Source organism: Schistocerca cancellata, chromosome 3 (assembly GCF_023864275.1).
Source record: "Schistocerca cancellata isolate TAMUIC-IGC-003103 chromosome 3, iqSchCanc2.1, whole genome shotgun sequence".
Taxonomy (NCBI): domain Eukaryota; kingdom Metazoa; phylum Arthropoda; class Insecta; order Orthoptera; family Acrididae; genus Schistocerca; species Schistocerca cancellata.
In genome coordinates, this window is record NC_064628.1 from 388,990,262 (window position 1) to 389,013,146 (window position 22,885).

Sequence of the window (22,885 nt, forward strand, 5' to 3'; positions counted from 1 at the left end):
GACTACCAGAGTGGAAATAAATGACTAACAGGAATAACAGGCAACAAAGATCGCATATTGTCTCCTCCATGTGTCCAAGAACATGAAATTTTGACAGAAAATTTTTGGCCAGACCGCTACACTACTAAAGGCCAGTTATACAGACCCCGGCTAACAGCCACTAAAGTTCTGTTCTGGGAGTAGTGCAGAAAACGCGTTGTACGAACGCGTAATAATGCCTAACCGGAGAATAAATGCGGTATAACTAAAACGGTGATTGTGACAGAGTTAGTGAAATTAACCAGAGAATAAGTTTTGACACTGACAGGAATAGTTACAGAGTTAGTGCTGACAAGATTGTTTGTTAGGACGAGGAAGGAGAAGAAACGGGGACTCACACAAATTGCGGAAGAATATGACGATTCCAAATTTATATAAAAATTTCGTACTACTACCTCTCGACTCATGCTTCAGAAGCTAGAATGTATGAATGAAATGTGAAACTATTTCCTAACATAAAACTTTGTTTGTATTATGCCTAATAGGCACTTGATATTGGTACTTTGTGAACTATATTCCGTCGTGTTATAAAAGTGACCATTTGTGCCAAAACAGTCTCGTTTATTTGGTGTGTGTAACAACTGCTGCAATATTGGGCAGGACTATTTTGTTTCATATAGCAGTGACAAAATACACGTAATCAGATCGAGAAACCACACCAGTCTTGGGAACAATTTCTATTAACAGCTTTTCTAGTATTAGACAATGACATTTTGTTTTTTCGTGTAGCAAAACGTTGACGAACTTTGATGAGGTAATAGATTCTTTCCCACAAAGGAAAGTATGCCGTATAAAGCTGTGGCAAGATTAGAGAGAAAAAAAAAAGGTAGGACTTAACGATTGAAGAAATATGTACTGTCTTGCTTGTCTCTTGTCTTTACTCGTTTTATGTATCCTATATTTAATTTTATCTCACACAAATCAGCAAGTTATTAGTTAATAGGCCGTAAAGACTGTAAATTTTCTGAAGAGTTCTTATTCTGCCAGTTATAAATAATCCTATTCAGTATTAATTGCAAGATTTTTTAAAAGAGGAGCAGGGTGTCAAACCGGCCAATTGGGAGCAGGAGAGGCACCACAGGACATTTTAATTTCCACTGTCGTGAATATAGTTTGATGGCAGCCATTCCATTACAAAATATTACATGTTTGAATTCCACAGAGCGAAATACAGAGACGTGCGATGGAAGAATGCTGTGTGGAGAAGCGTGGCACTGCACTTAGACCAAATAACATGTCTTACGTTCCCTCGAATAAATATGTTTTATGTATGAGACTCTTCAGAAAGATGTGCGCTACAAAATGAAGATATTTTTGAAAAGTCAGTTTTTTTAATTTTTGGCGTCCTACCTCATGCTCGAGGGAGGGGGAGCGCCACTATCTAATATTGCCCCGGTTCGGAAATTCCTAGATCCGGTCCTGATTTACAGAGCAGTCTGAGTTGTAGTGGGAGGTGGTAGTCGCCATGTGACCCGTGTTTACATTAAGTGATTTTGCTGTTTCCTCTTCTGTTATTGCTCTCACCTCAAATGAAAACAAAACGGATTACAGCAGCCGGAGCTATCAAGTGAATTAAAATACATTCACATAATTACAGAAGGCTGAAATATTTAATTAGTTTCAGGTTTTATTTTGTTTCCACCTTTCTGACAGTCAAGCATTAATCGCCTTGCAGAACAATGAAGCTATTTTTGTCGGTTTGTTAAAGAAATTTGACTTTTATTAATCTTTTCTGCTGAGGCAGTCAATTTATTTGAAACGAAGTGTTTCATTCCAGACTATTGGCTAGTTTCAACTGTTCGCTGCATTTCAAGTTCACATTTTCCATCTTCTACCTCGTATGGCATTATGCCTTAATAAAGAGCCAAATATGAGATAATACAGTACTGGTACTCCAAGAAAATTTACATCTGAATCTGGACATACGGATGTGCACTTTAAGCCAAATGATGCATTTTAGTATAGTTCACAAAATTCCCATGCTCTTGGAATATCCTCTAATGTCTTGTTTCTTTTATGACATAATGTAAAATCTTTTAATGTTTTACACATACGGACTTCCTGCGTCATCGTAGCTGCGCAAGCGTGACACGACGACGCGTGTTATCTGGCGCTCTCTGGCAACTGCTGAAACAAATCTATTTCTAACAGGTCGCAGGAAAATATTCTGAATGGTTGTTTGGAAAGCGTTACTTTCAAAGTAAATTGCATTTTACGCAAGATGAACTCCGTGCACAAATGTCCGATGAATTTCTTAAATCACATAGTGTTTGACTCTCAACTCTGAGAACAACCATCTAGAGGAATTTTGAGCCCAGAAGATCAGACATTTACGTCGTTATTAAAAATTTTACTGGCACATTTGTGTGATGTATCTTAAAGTGCAACACGCGCAAAAAAGGTCAACATTATATGTGGAAGCTTAGCTTTTCTTGCAACTTATCATCTTCGAGACCAATATTATTTGTGAAAGCTTTGCTTTTCTGGTAGCAACACTATGTATATTAATTTAAACCATTAACTTTTCTTATTTGTGTGTTCGCGCTACTTAAGAGTGATCTTGCTATTGGCCGACTACATCATGTGTCCTATGCTGTCATCATCTGGCGAGATCACGTGACATGAGCTATGACTGGCTTACAAAAGTGTGTTGCTATCTCGATGTGAATGCTTCGGAAAGTAACATGTGGTGTTAGGTGGTATTCGAATTTATTCCTTCGTAGCACAAAAATATGCAGCGTACATGTTGCTGCACATCGAAGATCTTTCCGAAATGTGTTTCTTTTTCCCCCCTGCATTTCATTATCTAAAGTGCCGGGAAATTCTACGTCGGTGTATAAAACCATAAAGATAAAAAGGATTGAAAAGTTTTACAGTGCCAAGGAAAAGTATACTGTCAGTTACAACGGAAAAAGTGTATTTTCACACAGGAGAAAGTGTATTTTCAACCGGAAAAATCCAGGATTTTTTTTCCTTGTCCATGTATACGCCCTGTGTTAGTATTGTGCACAAAAGTATAATAGGGCAGTGCATTGGTGGAGGTGTCATTTGGACTCACGTGATTCACCTGAAAAGGTTTCCGAGACGCTGGGAATTAATCAAATCTTTGAGGATGACCATTTAGAATATTTTTGAGCCCAGAATATGAGACATTTATGTCGTTAAAAATTTTACTGGCGCATTTGTGTGATGTATCTGAAAGTGTAACACACGCAAAAATGATCAACATTATGTATGAAATCTTAGCTTCTCTTCTCCTGCAGCTCATTAATCTTAGAGACCAATATTATATGTGGAAACTTTGCTGTTCTTGTAGGAACAGTATGTATATTAATTTAAACCATTACCTTTTCCTATTTGTGTGTTCATGCTACTTAACAGTGATGTTGCTATTGGCTGACTACATCACATGTCTTATGATCTGTATTTCTGCTGTCATTCATCGGCTGGCGAGATCACTTGACATGAGCTACAACTGGCTTACAAAAGCACATCCCAATCTCGATTTTAATCTTTCGGAAAGTGACATGCAGTGTTAAGTGGAATTTGAATTTATACTTTTGTAATACGAAAATATGCAGTGTACATGTTGCTGCACATCAGACATCTTTCCAAAATGTGTTTTTTCCCCCGAGTTTCGTTTTCTAAAGAGCCAGGAAATTCTACGCCAGTGTATAAAACCACAACTATTTAAAGGATTGATAAGTTTTACAGTTCCGAGGAAAAGTATGCTGTTACTTAACATGGAAAAAATGTATTTTCATCTGGGAGCAAGTGAATTTTTAACCGGGAAATCTGAGAATTTTTTTCCTCATCAATGTATGCACTCTGTTCCACTTCCCACCTCCTGTCTCCCCTCATCCGCTCTACCCAGTCCCAGCTGAGCTGCAATACCAGCACAGTGTAATCATCAAAATGATGCAGGTGTGTGTGTGTGTGTGTGTGTGTGTGTGTGTGTGTGTGTACTCTATATCAACTGTAATAGTCTTGTTACTCGTGATTTGTTATCTTTACTCTTTAAGTTATTGATTGAAACAAAACTAAAATAGGAATTTTTATGTACTATTGTATGAACATATTTAGCTGAGGTAGTAAGAATGATTAAGGATAGGGATTGTTTTGATTATATGTGCTGCATCATTTTACGAGACATTTTGAAGTTTTCCACCTCAGGTGTTATTTTGAAAAATAACCGAGGTGGTAAACTTCAAAATGTCTTAACAAATGTGCAGCTGTGGCACCCCACATGAAGAAAATGATCATCATCCGTTTGCCTGCAGGATAACGGCCTCTAGACCAGCATATACATCACAGTATTCAGTTATAGACTTCAGAATTTCCCCTGCTTGTTTCCCAATGTCACCTACTTGCCTTCTGTTAGCTCATTGTTTAAATATTAATTTCATTTTCATTACAGTCATAATTATGGCTTTCATTCCACTCTCTTCTCCGATCCATTTGTTCGTTTCCTCTCTGTAGTCCTCTCCATTGCTCTCTGAATGACTTTTAACTTTTGACTGGTCTTCACATTGAAAGTCCGCATCTCTGTGATGAAAGTTGATAATGTTTCTTTTCAGGCTCATTGTAAACTTAAGTTTGAAGACACAGTTGAGTTTATCAAAGGAATATCATGCCGTTTTTACTCTTTCATTTGTCTGTTTTGCTTGTTGCCTTCAACTACTCCAAATACTAAAGATAGTTAACTGGTTCTGTGGCTACATTGTTAATTGGTACTGCTTTTCAGTATGTTTGTTATACTTTATTTTATATATTTTTGTTACTTTATATAGTAGCATGACCAGATTAGGGGCTTCCAAACCCCTCTTATACCGGACCAGTCTTAGTACAGTTAATTGATTTTCACAGTTGCTTTCAAACTTGATGTGTTCCTCAAGTCCCTCAATTTCTTGCCGAAATTTAATTGCTCTAAAGGCAAACAGTACAATGTCATCAGCAGAATGAAGGTGGGTCACATATGTTCCACTAACATGTATGGTTTTCCAATTCAAGGCTCTGAGTTGTATGGAATCTCCTTGCCTGGCTCCTCTTTCAGTTTGAATTTTGTGCTACCCTAATGAATCATGATTGACATTTATATTCGTCAGTATATTGGTATAGGTTGATTCAGTGTCATGTTCCTCAAATGTTGTCACTACATACTTTTTTGAAACTGAGTCAAAAGCTTTCTCACACTCAGTGAATCCCAGTCAAAGTGGTAATTCATACTTACTGCTACCTTCTGTAGTTGCATTTATGACGTGTAAATGGTTTGTTGCACTGTATTCACTTCCAAACCTCAAGTATTCCTTTGTATCATTGAAATGCAATATTTTTTCAGTGCAGTTGATGGTAATTGTATAGAATATCTTGTACATAATGGGGAGGTGACTGATAGGCAAAAAACTACAGACCTATATCCTTTCATGTGAAGTACAGTAATCCTAGCACTGCTCAGAATTATGAGAACTGTTTCCTCTGCAGACATTTTGTAATTAATTTTGCAAGTTCCTTTGTATTCCTATCCCTCCAGTGTAAACCATCTTATTGAAAAACCTTCCCCAAGCATTTTTCTTTTCTCAGTGCCTTGACTGTTTTTACCCGCTTTATGCATCATCAGCAGCATATATCACACTTAGAATATGTTATACAATTCCATTGTTAATATTATCTGTTAACTGTAGCACTTTGTTTTTCTTCTTACAGATATGTATGGTCTGGCATGCTTGTTGTACTGGGAATTTACATAAATGTGTACAGCAAGAACAGAGGTAAAACAGACATTCCAGAACTGTTTGGGAAAGTACAACGAAAACTTCAACATTTTTTAATAAAACTGAAGTACAACAAGTACTCTTCTCATAGCCATACTTTGGCACATGTATGAAGTTTATTACTAGCTGTGATATGTAAGAATCTCTAGAAGAGTCTCACACAGTATGAAAGAATCTCAAAATATCTTAGTGTATGTTTTTGTACAAAGATTACAAACATCAGTATTTTGTATTGTATATATTTGTAAGAAAATAAATTATTTTATTATTTTTTACTTACAAGATCTTTCTCTGATGCGAGAAATGTTGTAGCTGCTCAAAGTTTTCTCAACCTTTACAGTATGTTTTTAAGAGAATAATTCTCGTACGCCAGAGAACTCAGTCTGACAACTGGCAGAGTTTCCACAATATTGACATGTAATTGGTAGACACCTGTATATTACTTTGTGGTAGTATTAGTTCTCTGCATGTACAGTAGTAAATAGTGCACCACTGAGAGAGTATCCATGAAGAGCCAACAATACAGAGATTTATTTTTGGATAATGATCATTCTCTTGCACAAACATAATGAAACATCAAAAACCTTAACTGCAATGTGTTAGTAACCATAAAGTTACATGATACGAGCTACCGTGTTTACTCGAATCTAAGCCGCATTCAAATCTAAGCCGCACCTGAAAAATGAGACTCTAAATAAAGGAGGAAAAAAAAAAAAAAAATCCCGAATCTAAGCCACACCTGAAATTTGAGACTCGAAATTCAAGGTGAGAGAAAAGTTTTAGGCCACACATCCAAATCGAAACAAAGTTGGTCCATTATAATATGAGACATAATTTAGGTCGAATGAATGGCGATATAGCTACAGTAGTTTGGTTCGAGTCGTAAGCTTAGCAGTTAACCTTTACCAAGTAGCCATTGCTATGCGTCAGACGCTCCGTCCGTATTTACCCTTCCTTTTTCACGTGCTTCATCTGGTTTGAATTGATTGCTTATTTTTCTTTGATCTGATAAGTGCCGTTCTCTCTGTTATAGGTGTTTACGTCACTCTAAGCTGAAAATGCGTTACTGTATTGTGCCATGCAGTGTTTGTCGCTTTCTGATAATGAGTGTTTACGGCCTGTCGCCGATCGCCGCATGGCTTGCTTTTGTGCACAGTACCGCCGCTTGCAATAAAAAAGAGAGAGAGAGAGAGAGCGAGAGGAATCGTCTCATTAGCGAAACAATGGCAAGAGACTGCTATTTGTTGTTACTTACACTGCTGCTTTCTTTGATAATGATCAACAAGAACCAAATAATAGGCTGCATATGATAGAAGATGTTCTGAACGAGAGTTTAGCGAAAAATTTTTTTTCAATTTATTTACTGACGCAGAGATTTTAGCGCCATATTTATCTTTGTGCCCGCAAAGCATGCCTGTGTAACGCTACATATATTCGACTGCAGAAGTTAGTTGTGGCGGCACCTACCATCATTTTTCAGAACTTCCGCTTACTTTGCACTCGATTCTAAACTGCAGGCGGTTTTTTGGATTACAAAAACCGGAAAAAAAGTGCGGCTTAGATTCGAGTAAATACGGTAACACATTATCTTTTAAGCAAGCAATTTTCCATGTTTCACTGTAAATATCACTTTTGTATTTTTAAAATTGAAATATGTTACTTACCGATTGAATAAATATCACAAAGACTGATGCAGATCAGAACTGATTGCAATAATACATTATTTTTACAGATACTGCAGCATGTTTTGCACTATGTCTTGCAGTATTGACTTAACAGTCAAGGTCAAACTTATATAAATATTGCAAAATATCTGTGTAACATGGAATTAAACATCTGCCAGGTGTTTTTTTGTATGTTAATTAAGAAAGACATGCTAAATATTCAAAAATCTTTGTACCGTGGAAAACCCTGGGAAAATGTGCTGTGGCTGCTGATCAGATGTAGATCACATTTCACACATAATTACTGATCTGGCAGTAAAATAAAAAGGGTGAGCAGTAAAATAAAAAGAGTGACCAGTCTGCATATCTTACTCTCACTGGTTTTACCATTAACTGCAAGGATTGTATTCTGGTGATATTATATTAACTCAAACAACTGAAATTGCCATCTTAATATGTACTTTCTAGTAATTTTCGCACATGCATGCATTATTACTAAAATCATATAAGATAAAAAGAGGGAAACCTGTGAAGTTGCAGAACTATTGACAGTGTGGTGTTAACTTGTTGGCACATTTACTGACTGATGAGAGACAATTAGTGCATGTTTTCGTAAGAAGGTTCCAAACTAATAGGAATACCATCTTTAATATGTGTGAAAGAAGTTATAAATGTTCTTATAGTGTTTGGAATTTTGCCAGAAAAAAAATGAGCACAACTTGAATTATGTGCAGAACTCACTCATGTTGTTTGTGCTGCATTTAAATTAATTTTATCAAATTTGGTTCTTTCACAGGTGTCATTCTATCCTTTTTGTGACACCATGTGTACTATTCAATTACTCTATAGCATAAGTGGTAAAGACACCTGTATCTGGAAATAACAGGATTCATTTTATTTATAACTCGTTTTGTATTTCCACATGGTGAATTTTAATATTATCAACATAAGAAAACACTTTATTCAGCAATATTAATAGTGACTGAAAATATTTCAATTTTTTTGTAAACTTTTATCAACTGGATATTTTAAGCACTGGCCCATTCTGCTTATCTACAGTCAGTCCTACCAGTAAAGGGATTAATTTAAAAGGATTGCTTTATTTATCTGTCATGATTTAGTAAACCAAAAGTCTATTGTAACAATATTTGCACAAGTATGAAGTTATTATCAGAGAACAAACATATACAAAGTCAAAGAATCTGCATAAAAATATCTTGAATGAGATATTTTATCTGTCACATTAAAGTGAAAATGGAATAGGAATTTACTGGAAACTTTTTGGGTAGCAAATAACAGGCTTACATCACTGCAGTATGGATGTTTTAAGTAATCTCCACAAGAAAGATATGCGGTACATATTCAACTTTCTGCCTGAAGTACATAGTACATTAGATATCGGCACTTACCAAAGTTCTGTCTTTGACCTCGTACTCACTCTCTCTCTCTCTCTCTCTGATTCCTTTTCCTTCACTTTGTTTCCTCTCGTCCTCACAACAGGTGGGAACTTTCTCATAAGTAACCTATCACTCTCCCCCACCCCCTCCCCCTCCCAAGGAGTTAACATTTCCAAAAGCTAGGTATAGTTTTCTCTCCATTAGTGTGTGTGTGTGTGTGTGTGTGTGTGTGTGTGTGTGTAGTTCTTATTTCTGTATGTATCCTATTTCTCAACACATCCGCTAACATCCACTATATGGTCCCAGGTTACTTTTTTACACTTATTGCTTTTAGGCTGCACTGCTCCTGTGTTAATAAACAAGCCTCTTCAGCCTCCCACATACACTTGTAGCTGTGATTGTATCATCATTCACTAATAATTGTGGCCAGTTTCATTGTTTGTCTGTATAACACAAGTATAACATCAAAGCAGCCAACTATATCAATCAAAGCATCACTGCAAATGTGACAGTCCAGCATTGTTATAGTCAAATACAAGTGATATATGTAATAAAGACAATACAGGTAAACTTTCAGGCTTTTTTAGGAGGAGAGGGGAGAATTACATCATTGACACCAGTGTGGCATTAGTGAAACAAAATTATTATGTAACAGTCAGCTGGATTAAAATACAGTAGTTAGTTTACACTTTAATTGTAGTTGCTACACTACATTAGCACCAAAAGTTATACAACAGTGTCCTCTTCTCAACACCTTGCACACCACAACTACCATGCAGTTTCCACCAGACTGCTCGACAGGGTAATCACTTCTGTCGTCTTCAGTACCTGTCACTGTACTTGCCAACGGAATAACGGTCGCTGTAACGGTCTGGGTCACTCTTGCGGACATCTGTCGTGCCTACCGATTTTTGCCAGTGATGCGTCCAGTAGAGATCTTCGAGGTTTACATCTTTTGGATGTTTAGCATCCCTGCACAGATATACACAGTAGACCAGGCTTCCAAACAGGGTGGCAAACCCAAACACCAAAAATACAATCCCCAAGATCCTGTAAATAACAGAATTTAACAGTAAATATGTTGTACTCACAAGTTACATGTATCAACAGTGTAAAAAGTAGAGACATTTATTCAGTTTCTTAAAATTATAATCAATACAAGGGGGGGTTCCACAAGTACCCATATTTTTCAACATATGTCACATCTAACACAAACCGGTGTTACCATCATATGTTGCTGTGCAACAAACTAAGCTAAAACAAAAGTGACACAGATTTGTAAGTCAAGATGGATTTAGCAGCCTTTACAGTATCATTCAGTGACATGATTTTTTGCTCTTGGGTGGGAAATTGAATGATGAGGTAAAAGTGAAACTGTAGGCTGTTTACGCTGAACCTTCACCATCAGTTAAGGCTGTAAAGGAACGACTAAATTTCGTACTATATGTATTCGGTGTTGCTGAGACTGGTACATGTTACAAAATATTTTTTAGTTTAATTACTAAATGTTTTTCTGTATAATTATCTGTTTGAAACTTGCTCTGGACTCTCTTCTGTCTGAGTATGGTTGTTGACACAAATCACATTTTGTTTTATTTCTTGACTCTTCTCTGAAAAAGTCATACCATTTGCTTCTTTTCCACTGCATAAATGTTGCATTAGGTATCCAATGAGAAAAGTTAGTACATTATTGTTGACATAAACTAATATTGATAGTATAATGACTCATACAATAGAACTCTCCATTCAGTTCAGATCATAATTTAACTGTACAATAGAACTGACACTTTGAAGAAATGTGAGCACATCGAACTAATTATGTTGGTGACATACAGTTCACACATGTCACTCACTTCCACATACAGTGTTTGTATCCACAGCAGAAGGGCCTGTTTCACACAATACGGTTTCCGCCATTCAGTAAACTTCTTTGTGCCACATTTACTGCTGACACTTCAAACATTCTGTCTAAGTGACAGATCCAAAAGCTAGAAGCATCCCGTGTCTTTGCTATAAAAATATTTGTATGTAAATGAAAGTATACCAATCTGATACTGGAGATAGCTTTTTAAGACATCTATTAATTTTCATATGAAGAAGTAAAACTTTGGTTTTTCTTTTCACTGGTTTTTCTTTTCACATGATGTATTGCACCAGAATATTTCTCACACTATTTTAAAAGAAGTATTTGCTAAAGAATTGAATTTTTCACAGATGATAGGCTAACAGCTTCACAATGAATGCCTTATCTTATCATTGTTTATCTCACCATTAGTCAAGCATGAGCATTTGAGTCACAAACATAGAATGATGCCGCGTAACTGACTGTTCATTGCATTTTGACAGTATGTTATGATGTACAAAATGTACCTGAAGGTTTCAAAAAGTTTTTAATCTTGGAAAGACACTCATATCTACATGTGTTCAGAGTAAGGGGACATGATGTTTCGTTACGGATCAATGATAAGGCTGCCTCAGGTTCTCGAGTTTTTAGTTAGTGTACTTTATGTGAGTCATGCTGTGGTACTCATTCTTTCCAGAAAGATTGCTTTTCTTGCAACTCGCATAAAAAATGTCGTCATTATGACCTGGCAAGAGCTTTTTGTTAAAAACAGTACTTTCATTTGGACACTGATGAAAGTACCCTATCTGAAATCTTTTATTGCACAACTCGTCGTATGCATAATTCCCTGTGTCTAAGGCCTTAAATTGTTCATAAAGTTCGATGCATACTTACCTTCCCTCGATGCATTCATTGTGGCATTGCAATCTTTGTGTCTGTAGTCTTGTCCCATTTGCCTCATAGAATAGGCCTTTGTGTACCAAAGTAATTGATTTCCCTTTGTCTATTTCAACATCATTTTTCACACAAAAACACCCTACATGCAATAAAGAACACAAGTAGCAGCACAAGTAGCACCCCCTTCCCCCCTGGCCACACATCGTCCACTACAGACACACACAATAGTTGTGCCCGCTCTGCAGTGGCAATTAGCAGTGATGTAAAGTTGGCAACTGCTAGTTGGTGCATGCAAGCCACTTGCCGTAGCTTGGGGAAATGCCCATTTAATGCCATGGAAAATGGTTAAGCCTGCAATTTGCCATATGGCAGAAACCATACTGAGTGAAACAGCATAACATGTGAAATATATCTGGGAGAAATGAAGTGGAAGTTTATGAACAATGCAGATTCAGCCCAAGCTGCATATGGCGAATGACTTAATGTATTCGGCACTCAAACCAGTACTAACTTGGCCCACTGAGGATTAATAAATAGGAGGAATGTAATAATGACCAGATTGGCATGTACTGCGTGTTGGGAAGAAGACATGCGAGTAACAGAACATTCCCATCACTCAGAATCCACTGCAGGTAATGAATTATACGTATACGAAAATGATCGACTTAAGTAAGGCACAAACTGTATGTGGGGAAGAAGAAATGCAACGTACAAAATGTTTTGGGCAGTAACAATATGGTGCTTTGAGACTTGTGGCATCTTCATTACTCAGTATTACGTCACATCCAAAAGCTCTGCATTAATGACAAGTTAGACTTTGGTTCTAGGAATTTAAATGTTGTTGGACGTAAATTTTTCAATCTGGGGATCACCCCTCAAGACCAGCAGATGTGGTTATTGAATGCAACATTGAAGTAGCCACTGCTTGTTTCTTGCTGATTGATAAACAAAAGTGCAAGGAGTAGTAGAGTACAAACATGTGTCAATGGGAATGGCAATAAATTTTTCGCTTAAGTTTGAGATAAGAAACAGCCTCATAAATGCCGCCATAGCTAACAGTGTACTATGAGCAGGTGTGGCTTCCAACTTCGAAGCTGTGTTAGGAGCAATTTAAATGAGGTTTGAAGAACTTTTTGTGTCAATGAGACATAATTCTAGCATTATATTGTCGAAATCATCAATAGTCAAAATGTGTGGTTGCATCTTATGAATCTGCTCCAAAGAAGCTGTAGAGGACCCCATGGACTGGGAAACTTATTGTGATGAGTTTCTGGGATGCAAAAGACTTGAAATGAGAATTACTACTTGACAACACTACAGTGAGATGTTAGACTAATTCAACAAGGAATTACAGGAAGCTGCTGGAAAAGAAGGTGCTGTTTTGATATGAGAACATACCAGCATTTTCCTTAGGAGTTGTTGCAGCAGAAGTTCATAAATGCGAGAGTTGGAACTTAAATAGCGGCAACTATTTATTCACAACCGATACAAAAGAGTTACATGTTTGCACCTGTTATCGTCCTTCAAAGTAGTCAGCAGCGTTGTGTAGAACCCATTGCCAGCAATGTGGAAGGCGTAGTATACCGTTAGCAGAGCCTGTTATGTTGATGGTGCGAATGGAGTGGTCTAAAGTTATGGTGATTCTCGTGTAAGACTGTGATTATCCTAATGCATTACATTCCTCCACTGCAGACTATCAAAGCACAGTATTACTGTTCATTTTTGGAGCATCATCTGCGACCAGCTTTGCGAAAGAAGCAGCAACACTTTCTGCGCAACCCATCATTTTGCACGACAATCCGTGGGCAGATACAGAGCAAGCTGTGACTGCTCTGTTCAGTCAATTGGGCTGGGAAGTACTGCACCATCCACTGTGCTCCCTGGACTTAAGTCCTTGTGACTTTGATTTGATTCCGAAGATGAAGGAACCACTTCGTGGCATTCACTCAAGAAATGTTCCTGAGATTCGACAGGCAGTAGACCACTCCATTCGCACCATCAACAGAACAGGCTGTGCTAACGGTATACTACACCTTCCGCATTGCTGGCAACGGGTTCTACACAATGCTGGTGGCTACTTTGAAGAACAGTAACAGGTGCAAACATGTAACTCTTTTGTATTGGTTGTGAATAAATAGTTGCCACTATTTAAGTTCCAACCCTCGTAGTTGTTTCATCTTCCATATTCGGCCAGCACAATCACTGCAATAAATGGCTCATAGGTCAAACAAATCTGTTTGATTAAGGCTAAGTTTATGGCATAGGTGGAATTTAGAGAACTTGAGCACTCTTATTTTTTGGAGGGCTTAGAAAATAGGTGGCTGGCACTTCAGGAAAAGGCTGTTTTCTGGATAGAGAACTAGATTGAAAAATAAATAATCTTTCTTCAGAATTGCAAGTTCATCCCTAACTCTGTGTTTGTGAAAAAAATGTTATCAACTGTGATATCACACTTACTAAAATATTTGGGCTGTTGCACTGTGGTGGAACGAACTCATTGTAGGAACCCAGCATTTTGTATCCACTGTGTTGGACATCTTTAAGTGGGGGAGAATGTTGTAACATAGAGAAATTCGTTCAATCTCTTCACAACTGTCCGTAATGAGCTCACTTCAATCAAAGAACACACTGGTCACTTTGGAGTGTTGAGGTTGGTGTAGAACTGGTATTAAGCGGTCAGTACAATATTGTGGTGCCTGTGTTGTTAAGAAGCATGATGCAGTGTTCCTTTGAACATGCATGTTGTTTGTATTCGCAACTCTGAATACATTTCATATTTTGAGTTGTCATGCAACATTCAATTGCTGACTTACATCATGGCAATCAATTGTTATGTTCACTGCCTGACAAAAAAAAGGGAAGCATCCAGAAGATAGATGTCAACAAAATTTCAACCAGTACAAACCCTCGGCCGGTACATAAATGATTAGGAGTTGCAATCCTCTGTGACAGGTAGAATGGACACCAGAGTGCATTAGTGTTGTTTGTGTTTAGTGTTGTTACCTGGCAGGATACACAACAGGCATGAACAGTGTAAGATGTTGAGTGATTACTGTGAAGGAAACGGAGATGCCCGTACTCGTGTGAGATGACATTATCAGCATCTGACAGGGTTTGAGGGGACCCTTATTGTGGATCTTTATTTGGACTCCCAGTTGAATCATGCAGTATCCAGTGGGGCATTTGGATGTGACAGTGGCCCAATGACAGACTGCATGGACATGTGATGGCAGGCATACTCATCATCAAGGTTCTGGTTGATACAGTCTGACCACCATAATGGATTTATTGCCATATTGTGCACCAAGCACAGTGTAACCCAGCCATGTATGCACTTTCCATCTGAGAACAAGTAATGGACTCCCCTGCAAAATCCTTTGTCATACAGAAAGATTGGTTGAAGACTGGCAGCAGCCAGAGTAATAAATACCATCCTATGTCTAGCCTGCCACTAACACCACAACACGAATGGCTGCATTTGGAGTGGTGTCATGATCAGGTTGGCTGGTTGATTTGGGGGAGGGGACCAAACATCAAGGTCATCAGTCCCATAGCATTAGGGTAGGATGGGGGAGGAAGTCGGCCATCCCCTTTCAAAGGAACCATCCTGGCATTTGCCTGAAATTATTTAGGGAAATCAGGGAAAATCTGAATCAGGATGGCCGGACACAGGTTTGAACCATCGTCGTCCTGAATACGAGTCCACTGTGCTAATCATCGTGCCACCTCTCTTCGTCCGTGATCAGGATGCATGTACTGCTGATGATTAGGACTGAATTGTGTTCACCTATGAATCGCAGTTCTGCATTACTCCACATGACCACTGTCGGCGAGTATGACGGTGACCTGGAGAGAGGTCCCAATCTTCCAATGTTTTAGAGAGGAACAGCAGTGTTACTCATGGAATTATTGTGTGTGGAGCCACCAGGTATGGCTTCAGGCTACAGCTGGAAGAGACTGAGGGAAGCTACAGAAGTCCTGTGTCTTCATGAGTTACCTCTTGTGCAACAGTATTGTGATGCCATGATTCAACAGGACAAAGCTCATCCAAACACGACACATCATCATTAACTATCTGCACAATGTCGAGGTACTCTGTGACCAGCAAGATCTCCTGGTCTCTCCCCGATAGAATGTATGGAACCAATCAGACATCAGTTCCAGGACATCAAGGACCTTTTTCGACAGGTGTGGACATGCTTGCCTCAGGAGAGGATACAATGGCATTATGAAACCGTCCCCAACCGAATCAGTGTGTACACATAGTGAGCAACATCATACTGGTATGTGGACTCATACTGCCAATTCTTCATTCGTTTGACTCAATTTTGTAATTGCTGAAATAACATCACATATCCTCTCAACTCATGAATTTTCATTCACTTCCTCCTTTCCTTATGCATCCTTCACATGTTTTGGCAGGCAGTGTATGTACTAGTCAGTAGTATGTAATTGGTGCAGTAAGACATCTACATCTACATCTACATCTATACTCCGCGAGCCACCTTACAGTGTGTGGCGGAGGGTACTTATTGTACCACTATCTGATCCCCCCTTCCCTGTTCCATTCATGAATTGTGCGTGGGAAGAACGACTGCTTGTAAGTCTCCGTATTTGCTCTAATTTCTCGGATCTTTTCGTTGTGATCATTACGCGAGATATATGTGGGCGGTAGTAATATGTTGCCCATCTCTTCCCGGAATGTGCTCTCTCGTAATTTCGATAATAAACCTCTCCGTATTGCGTAACACCTTTCTTGAAGTGTCCGCCACTGGAGCTTGTTCAGCATCTCCGTAACGCTCTCGCGCTGACTAAATGTCCCCATGACGAATCGCGCTGCTTTTCGCTGGATCATGTCTATCTCTTCTATTAATCCAACCTGGTAAGGGTCCCATACTGATGAGCAATACTCAAGAATCGGACGAACAAGCGTTTTGTAAGCTACTTCTTTCGTCGATGAGTCACATTTTCTTAGAATTCTTCCTATGAATCTCAACCTGGCGCCTGCTTTTCCCACTATTTGTTTTATGTGATCATTCCACTTCAGATCGCTCCGGATAGTAACTCCTAAGTATTTTACGGTCGTTACCGCTTCCAATGATTTACCACCTATGGCATAATCGTACTGGAATGGATTTCTGCCCCTATGTATGCGCATTATATTACATTTATCTACGTTTAGGGAAAGCTGCCAGCTGTCGCACCATGCATTAATCCTCTGCAGGTCTTCCTGGAGTACGTACGAGTCTTCTGATGTTGCTACTTTCTTGTAGACAACCGTGTCATCTGCAAATAGCCTCACGGAGCTACCAATGTTGTCAACTAAGTCATTTATGTATATTGTAAACAATAAAGGTCCTATCACGCTTCCTTGCGGTACTCCCGAAATTACCTCTACATCTGCAGATTTTGAACCGTTAAGAATGACATGTTGTGTTCTTTCTTCTAGGAAATCCTGAATCCAATCACAAACCTGGTCCGATATTCCGTAAGCTCGTATTTTTTTCACTAAACGTAAGTGCGGAACCGTATCAAATGCCTTCCTGAAGTCCAGGAATACGGCATCAATCTGCTTGCCAGTGTCTACGGCACTGTGAATTTCTTGGGCAAATAGGGCGAGCTGAGTTTCACATGATCTCTGTTTGCGGAATCCATGTTGGTTATGATGAAGGAGATTTGTATTATCTAAGAACGTCATAATACGAGAACACAAAACATGTTCCATTATTCTACAACAGATTGACGTAAGCGAAATAGGCCTATAATTATTCGCATCTGATTTATGACCCTTCTTGAAAATGGGAACGACCTGCGCTTTCTTCCAGTCGCTAGGTACTTTACGTTCTTCCAGCGATCTACGATAAATTGCTGATAGAAAGGGGGCAAGTTCTTTAGCATAATCACTGTAGAATCTTAAGGGTATCTCGTCTGGTCCGGATGCTTTTCCGCTACTAAGTGATAGCAGTTGTTTTTCAATTCCGATATCGTTTATTTCAATATTTTCCATTTTGGCGTCCGTGCGACGGCTGAAGTCAGGGACCGTGTTACGATTTTCCGCAGTGAAACAGTTTCGGAACACTGAATTCAGTATTTCTGCCTTTCTTCGGTCGTCCTCTGTTTCGGTGCCATCGTGGTCAACGAGTGACTGAATAGGGGATTTAGATCCGCTTACCGATTTTACATATGACCAAAACTTTTTAGGGTTTAGATTGTTTGCCAATGTTTTATGTTCGAATTCGTTGAATGCTTCTCTCATTGCTCTCTTTACGCTCTTTTTCGCTTCGTTCAGCTTTTCCTTATCAGCTATGATTCGACTACTCTTAAACCTATGATGAAGCTTTCTTTGTTTCCGTAGTACCTTTCGTACATGATTGTTATACCACGGTGGATCTTTCCCCTCGCTTTGGACCTTAGTCGGTACGAACTTATCTAAGGCGTACTGGACGATGTTTCTGAATTTTTTCCATTTTTGTTCCACATCCTCTTCCTCAGAAATGAACGTTTGATGGTGGTCACTCAGATATTCTGCGATTTGTGCCCTATCACACTTGTTAAGCAAATATATTTTCCTTCCTTTCTTGGCATTTCTTATTACACTTGTAGTCATTGATGCAACCACTGACTTATGATCACTGATACCCTCTTCTACATTCATGGAGTCGAAAAGTTCCGGTCTATTTGTTGCTATGAGGTCTAAAACGTTAGCTTCACAAGTTGGTTCTCTAACTATCTGCTCGAAGTAATTCTCGGACAAGGCAGTCAGGATAATGTCACAAGAGTCTCTGTCCCTGGCTCCAGTTCTGATTGTGTGACTGTTGTTGTTGTTGTGGTCTTCAGTCCTGAGACTGGTTTGATGCAGCTCTCCATGCTACTCTATCCTGTGCAAGCTTCTTCATCTCCCAGTATCTACTGCAACCTACATCCTTCTTAATCTGCTTAGTGTATTCATCACTTGGTCTCCCTCTACGATTTTTACCCTCCACACTGCCCTCCAATGCTAAATTTGTGATCCCTTGATGCCTCAAAACATGTCCTACCAACCGATCCCTTCTTCTAGTCAAGTTGTGCCACAAACTTCTCTTCTCCCCAATCCTATTCAATACCTCCTCATTAGTTACGTGATCTACCCACCTTATCTTCAGCATTCTTCTGTAGCACCACATTTCGAAAGCTTCTATTCTCTTCTTGTCCAAACTAGTTATCGTTCATGTTTCACTTCCATACATGGCTACACTCCATACAAATACTTTCAGAAACGACTTCCTGACACTTAAATCTATACTCGATGTTAACAAATTCCTCTTCTTGAGAAACGCTTTCCTTGCCATTGCCAGTCTACATTTTATATCCTCTCTACTTCGACCATCATCGGTTATTTTACTCCCTAAATAGCAAAACTCCTTTACTACTTTAAGTGTCTCATTTCCTAATCTAATTCCCTCAGCATCACCCGACTTAATTTGACTACATTCCATTATCCTCGTTTTGCTTTTGTTGATGTTCATCTTATATCCTCCTTTCAAGACACTGTCCATTCCGTTCAACTGCTCTTCCAAGTCCTTTGCTGTCTCTGCCAGAATTACAATGTCATCGGCGAACCTCAAAGTTTTTACTTCTTCTCCATGAATTTTAATACCTACTCCGAATTTTCCTTTTGTTTCCTTTACTGCTTGCTCAATATACAGATTGAATAACATCGGGGAGAGGCTACAACCCTGTCTTACTCCTTTCCCAACCACTGCTTCCCTTTCATGCCCCTCGACTCTTATAACTGCCATCTGGTTTCTGTACAAACTGTAAATAGCCTTTCGCTCCCTGTATTTTACCCCTGCCACCTTCAGAATTTGATAGAGAGTATTCCAGTTAACATTGTCAAAAGCTTTCTCTAAGTCTACAAATGCTAGAAACGTAGGTTTGCCTTTTCTTAATCTTTCTTCTAAGATAAGTCGTAAGGTCAGTATTGCCTCACGTGTTCCAACATTTCTACGGAATCCAAACTGATCTTCCCCGAGGTCGGCTTCTACCAGTTTTTGTGTGACTATCCCATTCTATACCTGGTAGGTTGAAGTCTACCCCTATTACAATAGTATGATCACGAAACTTCTTCACGACGTTCTGCAGGTTCTCTCTGAGGCGCTCAACTACTACGGTTGCTGATGCAGGTGGTCTATAGAAGCATCCGACTATCATATCTGACCCACCTTTGATACTTAGCTTAACCCAGATTATTTCACATTCGCATTCGCTAATAACTTCACTGGATATTATTGAATTCTTTACTGCTATAAATACTCCTCCACCATTGGCGTTTATCCTATCCTTGCGGTATATATTCCATTCTGTGTCTAGGATTTCGTTACTGTTCACTTCCGGTTTTAACCAACTTTCCGTTCCTAATACTATATGCGCACTATTTCCTTCAATAAGAGATACTAATTCAGGAACCTTGCCCTGGATACTCCTGCAGTTTACCAATATTACATTAAATTTTCCTGTTTTTGGTCTCTGAGGACGGACGTTCTTTATCAACGATGATAATGTCCTCTCTGGTAAGCCGTCAGGTATTTTATCGTTTCGCCCAAGGGGGGGGTCCCTCTAACCTAAAAAACCCCCGTGTGCACGCCACACGTACTCTGCTACCCTAGTAGCTGCTTCCGGTGTGTAGTGCACGCCTGACCTGTCTAGGGGGGCCCTACAGTTCTCCACCCAATAACGGAGGTCGATGAATTTGCAACCATTATAGTCGCAGAGTCGTCTGAGCCTCTGGTTTAGACCCTCCACACGGCTCCAAACCAGAGGACCGCGATCGACTCTGGGCACTATGCTGCAGATATTAAGCTCAGCTTGCACTCCGCGTGCGATGCTGGTTGTCTTCACCAAATCAGCCAGCCGCCGGAAGGAACCAAGGATGGCCTCAGAACCCAAGCGGCAGGCGTCATTCGTTCCGACATGTGCTACTATCTGCAGCTGGTCACACCCAGTGCGTTCAATAGCTGCCGGAAGGGCCTCCTCCACATTACGGACGAGACCCCCCGGCAAGCACACCGAGTGCACACTGGCATTCTTCCCCGACCTACCCGCTATTTTCCTGAGGGGCTCCATAACCCGCCTAATGTTGGAGCTCCCTATAACTAATAGGCCCGCCCTCTGTGACTGTCGGGACCTTGCCGGAGAATCGGCCACTGGCCCAACAGGCGAGGCATCCTGTGGTGGCTCGGAAACGATGTCATCACCACTAGGAAGCACCCCGTACCTGTTGGAAAGGGGTAAGGCAGCTGCCACGCGGCCAGATCCCACCTTCGCCTTTCGGCCAGGCATGCGCGAGCTCACCACTGTCCGCCATTCACCCTGGAGTGATGGCTGACCGGTAAGATGCTCACTGCCGGAAGACGCAGCGACATCAGGGGTTCCATGTGATTCCAAGGCCACCGAAGTAGGCATAGGTCTCACCACAGTTGCCCCAACGCCACTACGAGCCGACGCCTGCGCCTCGAGCTCGATGAGCCTAACAGACAAAGCCTCCACCTGCCCCCGAAGAGTGGCCAATTCTCCTTGCGTCCGCTCACAACAACCACAGTCCCTACACATGACTATGTTTACCCTACCCTATACGGTGACAAATTCCCAAGATAATCTTCTGATGAGCTACTCTGATAATCAAGAAACACTCACTGAAATACGAGACGCGAAAACTATGCTAGGTTTTCCCAGAAAAACTATTTAAAAGCTAAGCGCAGCAAATAAGTACAAAAACGCTTTATACAAACAGTACTCGCTGCTGCTGGTGCTCTCGCTCTGGCTGTCACAAGACAACTGCTGATTCAAGTGACTAGTGGCTAACGGCCGCGAAACAAACAAAGACGGTTTTAGGGCGCTTTCTGTTCTAAACGATCAAGAAAACACTAAGAAATCTAACACGAAAACTACGTAAAGTTTTATCAAGAACTGTTAGTTACTATGCAGAGCAGATAAACACAAATAGAATCCCTTCCTTAGTGGAAGGTCGTAAACAAAATGCAAAATAAACTCTTTATACAAACAGTACTCGCTGCTGCTGGTGCTCTCGCTCTGGCTGTCACAAGACAATATGGTGAAATGACATAATTCCAAAAATAAATTATTGCATTTCAATGTTCCCAAGACCACACTGAGAATGAAGTTGCTTAATTTGTTGGTGTATCAAAGTGAACTGTCCAATGTATCTACAAGGAATGGTTTACTCCTCGTAGCTGTATAACGCAGTTTAAGATCAGTGGTGGTAAAAAGAGCCTAACCGGCAGGACCAGAGATGAGTTTCATGCCTTGTCAAGACAACTGATTTTAAACCTGACAAGAATTACTGTCGCCAACGAATTCAGCTCCATCTGTGTCAATTTTGGAGCAAACACTTCAAAAAATACTGTGTGCAATCGGTATTTCACCCCAGGCATCTCTCAAAAGCCCAATACTCATAGCACCACGTAATGCTGCACATTTTCAATAGGCCAATGAATATAAACTGGACAGAAGCTGGCAGGAGGCATAGTGTGGTCTGACAAGTCGGTTTTGGCTCTGGTGCAACTCGCCAAGTGCACTGGCTGCCCACTGAGGCATTTAACCTACAGTTTGTGGAGGATGTTATTGAGGCTAGTGGTAGCTCTGTGATGTTTTTGGCACCATACGTTGAACCCATTCACTGTGGACATGAACCAGGATGCTTATTTCAACAGTCTAGTGATAAAGTGTTCCCTTTCTTCTACATCTTTGCGATGCATATGCTGTGGACACTCCTGCCTTCTAAAGCGACAATGGCTGTGTTCATAGGACCGCATGCATACATTCCTGGTTTGATGAATACGAGAGACATGCAATCTGATAGATCTACAGGATGTAATCATAAATAAGTGGCTCTATTTGAAAATGACAAACCTGGGGAAGCATGTGGACACTCTCCCTCACTGACTTGCAGGCATTATCAAACCTACAGATGGTGTTACACAGTATTAGTGTGATGTCTCCTCATGGTGATTAATTTTTTGTCTATTGTGCTCATTAACTGTTGAGCAGATGCCCCGTTTTTCATAACACGAGTGGGTGTACTTTGTACACATATAATGAATAGATGTATTTATGTAGCCAAGGTAAACATGTATGAATAAACTTATAGTTGTATCTTACTTTAGTTAAACAATGATAGTAAACTTAACACTATATGAGGTAAATGACTGTTTAATTAAACAATAATAAAATAAACTTAAATTATATTGCTCTGTTGCCGCATAAAGGTGTTATCCC

The 22,885-nt window shown here is 39.8% G+C and overlaps 2 protein-coding genes across 3 annotated transcripts in view; one reads left to right on the top strand and one right to left on the bottom strand.

Moving 5' to 3' along the window:
• Positions 1-6,530, top strand: part of LOC126175105 (adenosine 3'-phospho 5'-phosphosulfate transporter 2) — a 62,990-nt gene extending 56,460 nt beyond the window's left edge. The window contains exon 7 of one of the 2 annotated variants that reach the window (XR_007535525.1): positions 5,743-5,875. Coding sequence is in view for 1 of the 2 variants with exons in the window: in XM_049921659.1 (XP_049777616.1) it covers positions 5,743-5,923 (181 nt within the window). In the remaining variant the exon portion in view is untranslated. Of the gene's footprint in view, positions 1-5,742 lie in introns of both variants that reach the window. The other variant, XM_049921659.1, reaches the window with a different exon arrangement.
• A 2,907-nt stretch (positions 6,531-9,437) lies between these two features.
• LOC126175106 (uncharacterized) overlaps positions 9,438-22,885 on the bottom strand; it is a 143,628-nt gene continuing 130,180 nt past the window's right edge. The window contains exon 4 of the mRNA XM_049921660.1: positions 9,438-9,921. Within this exon, the coding sequence (XP_049777617.1) occupies positions 9,693-9,921 (229 nt within the window). The 3' untranslated portion in view covers positions 9,438-9,692. The remainder of the gene's footprint in view (positions 9,922-22,885) is intronic.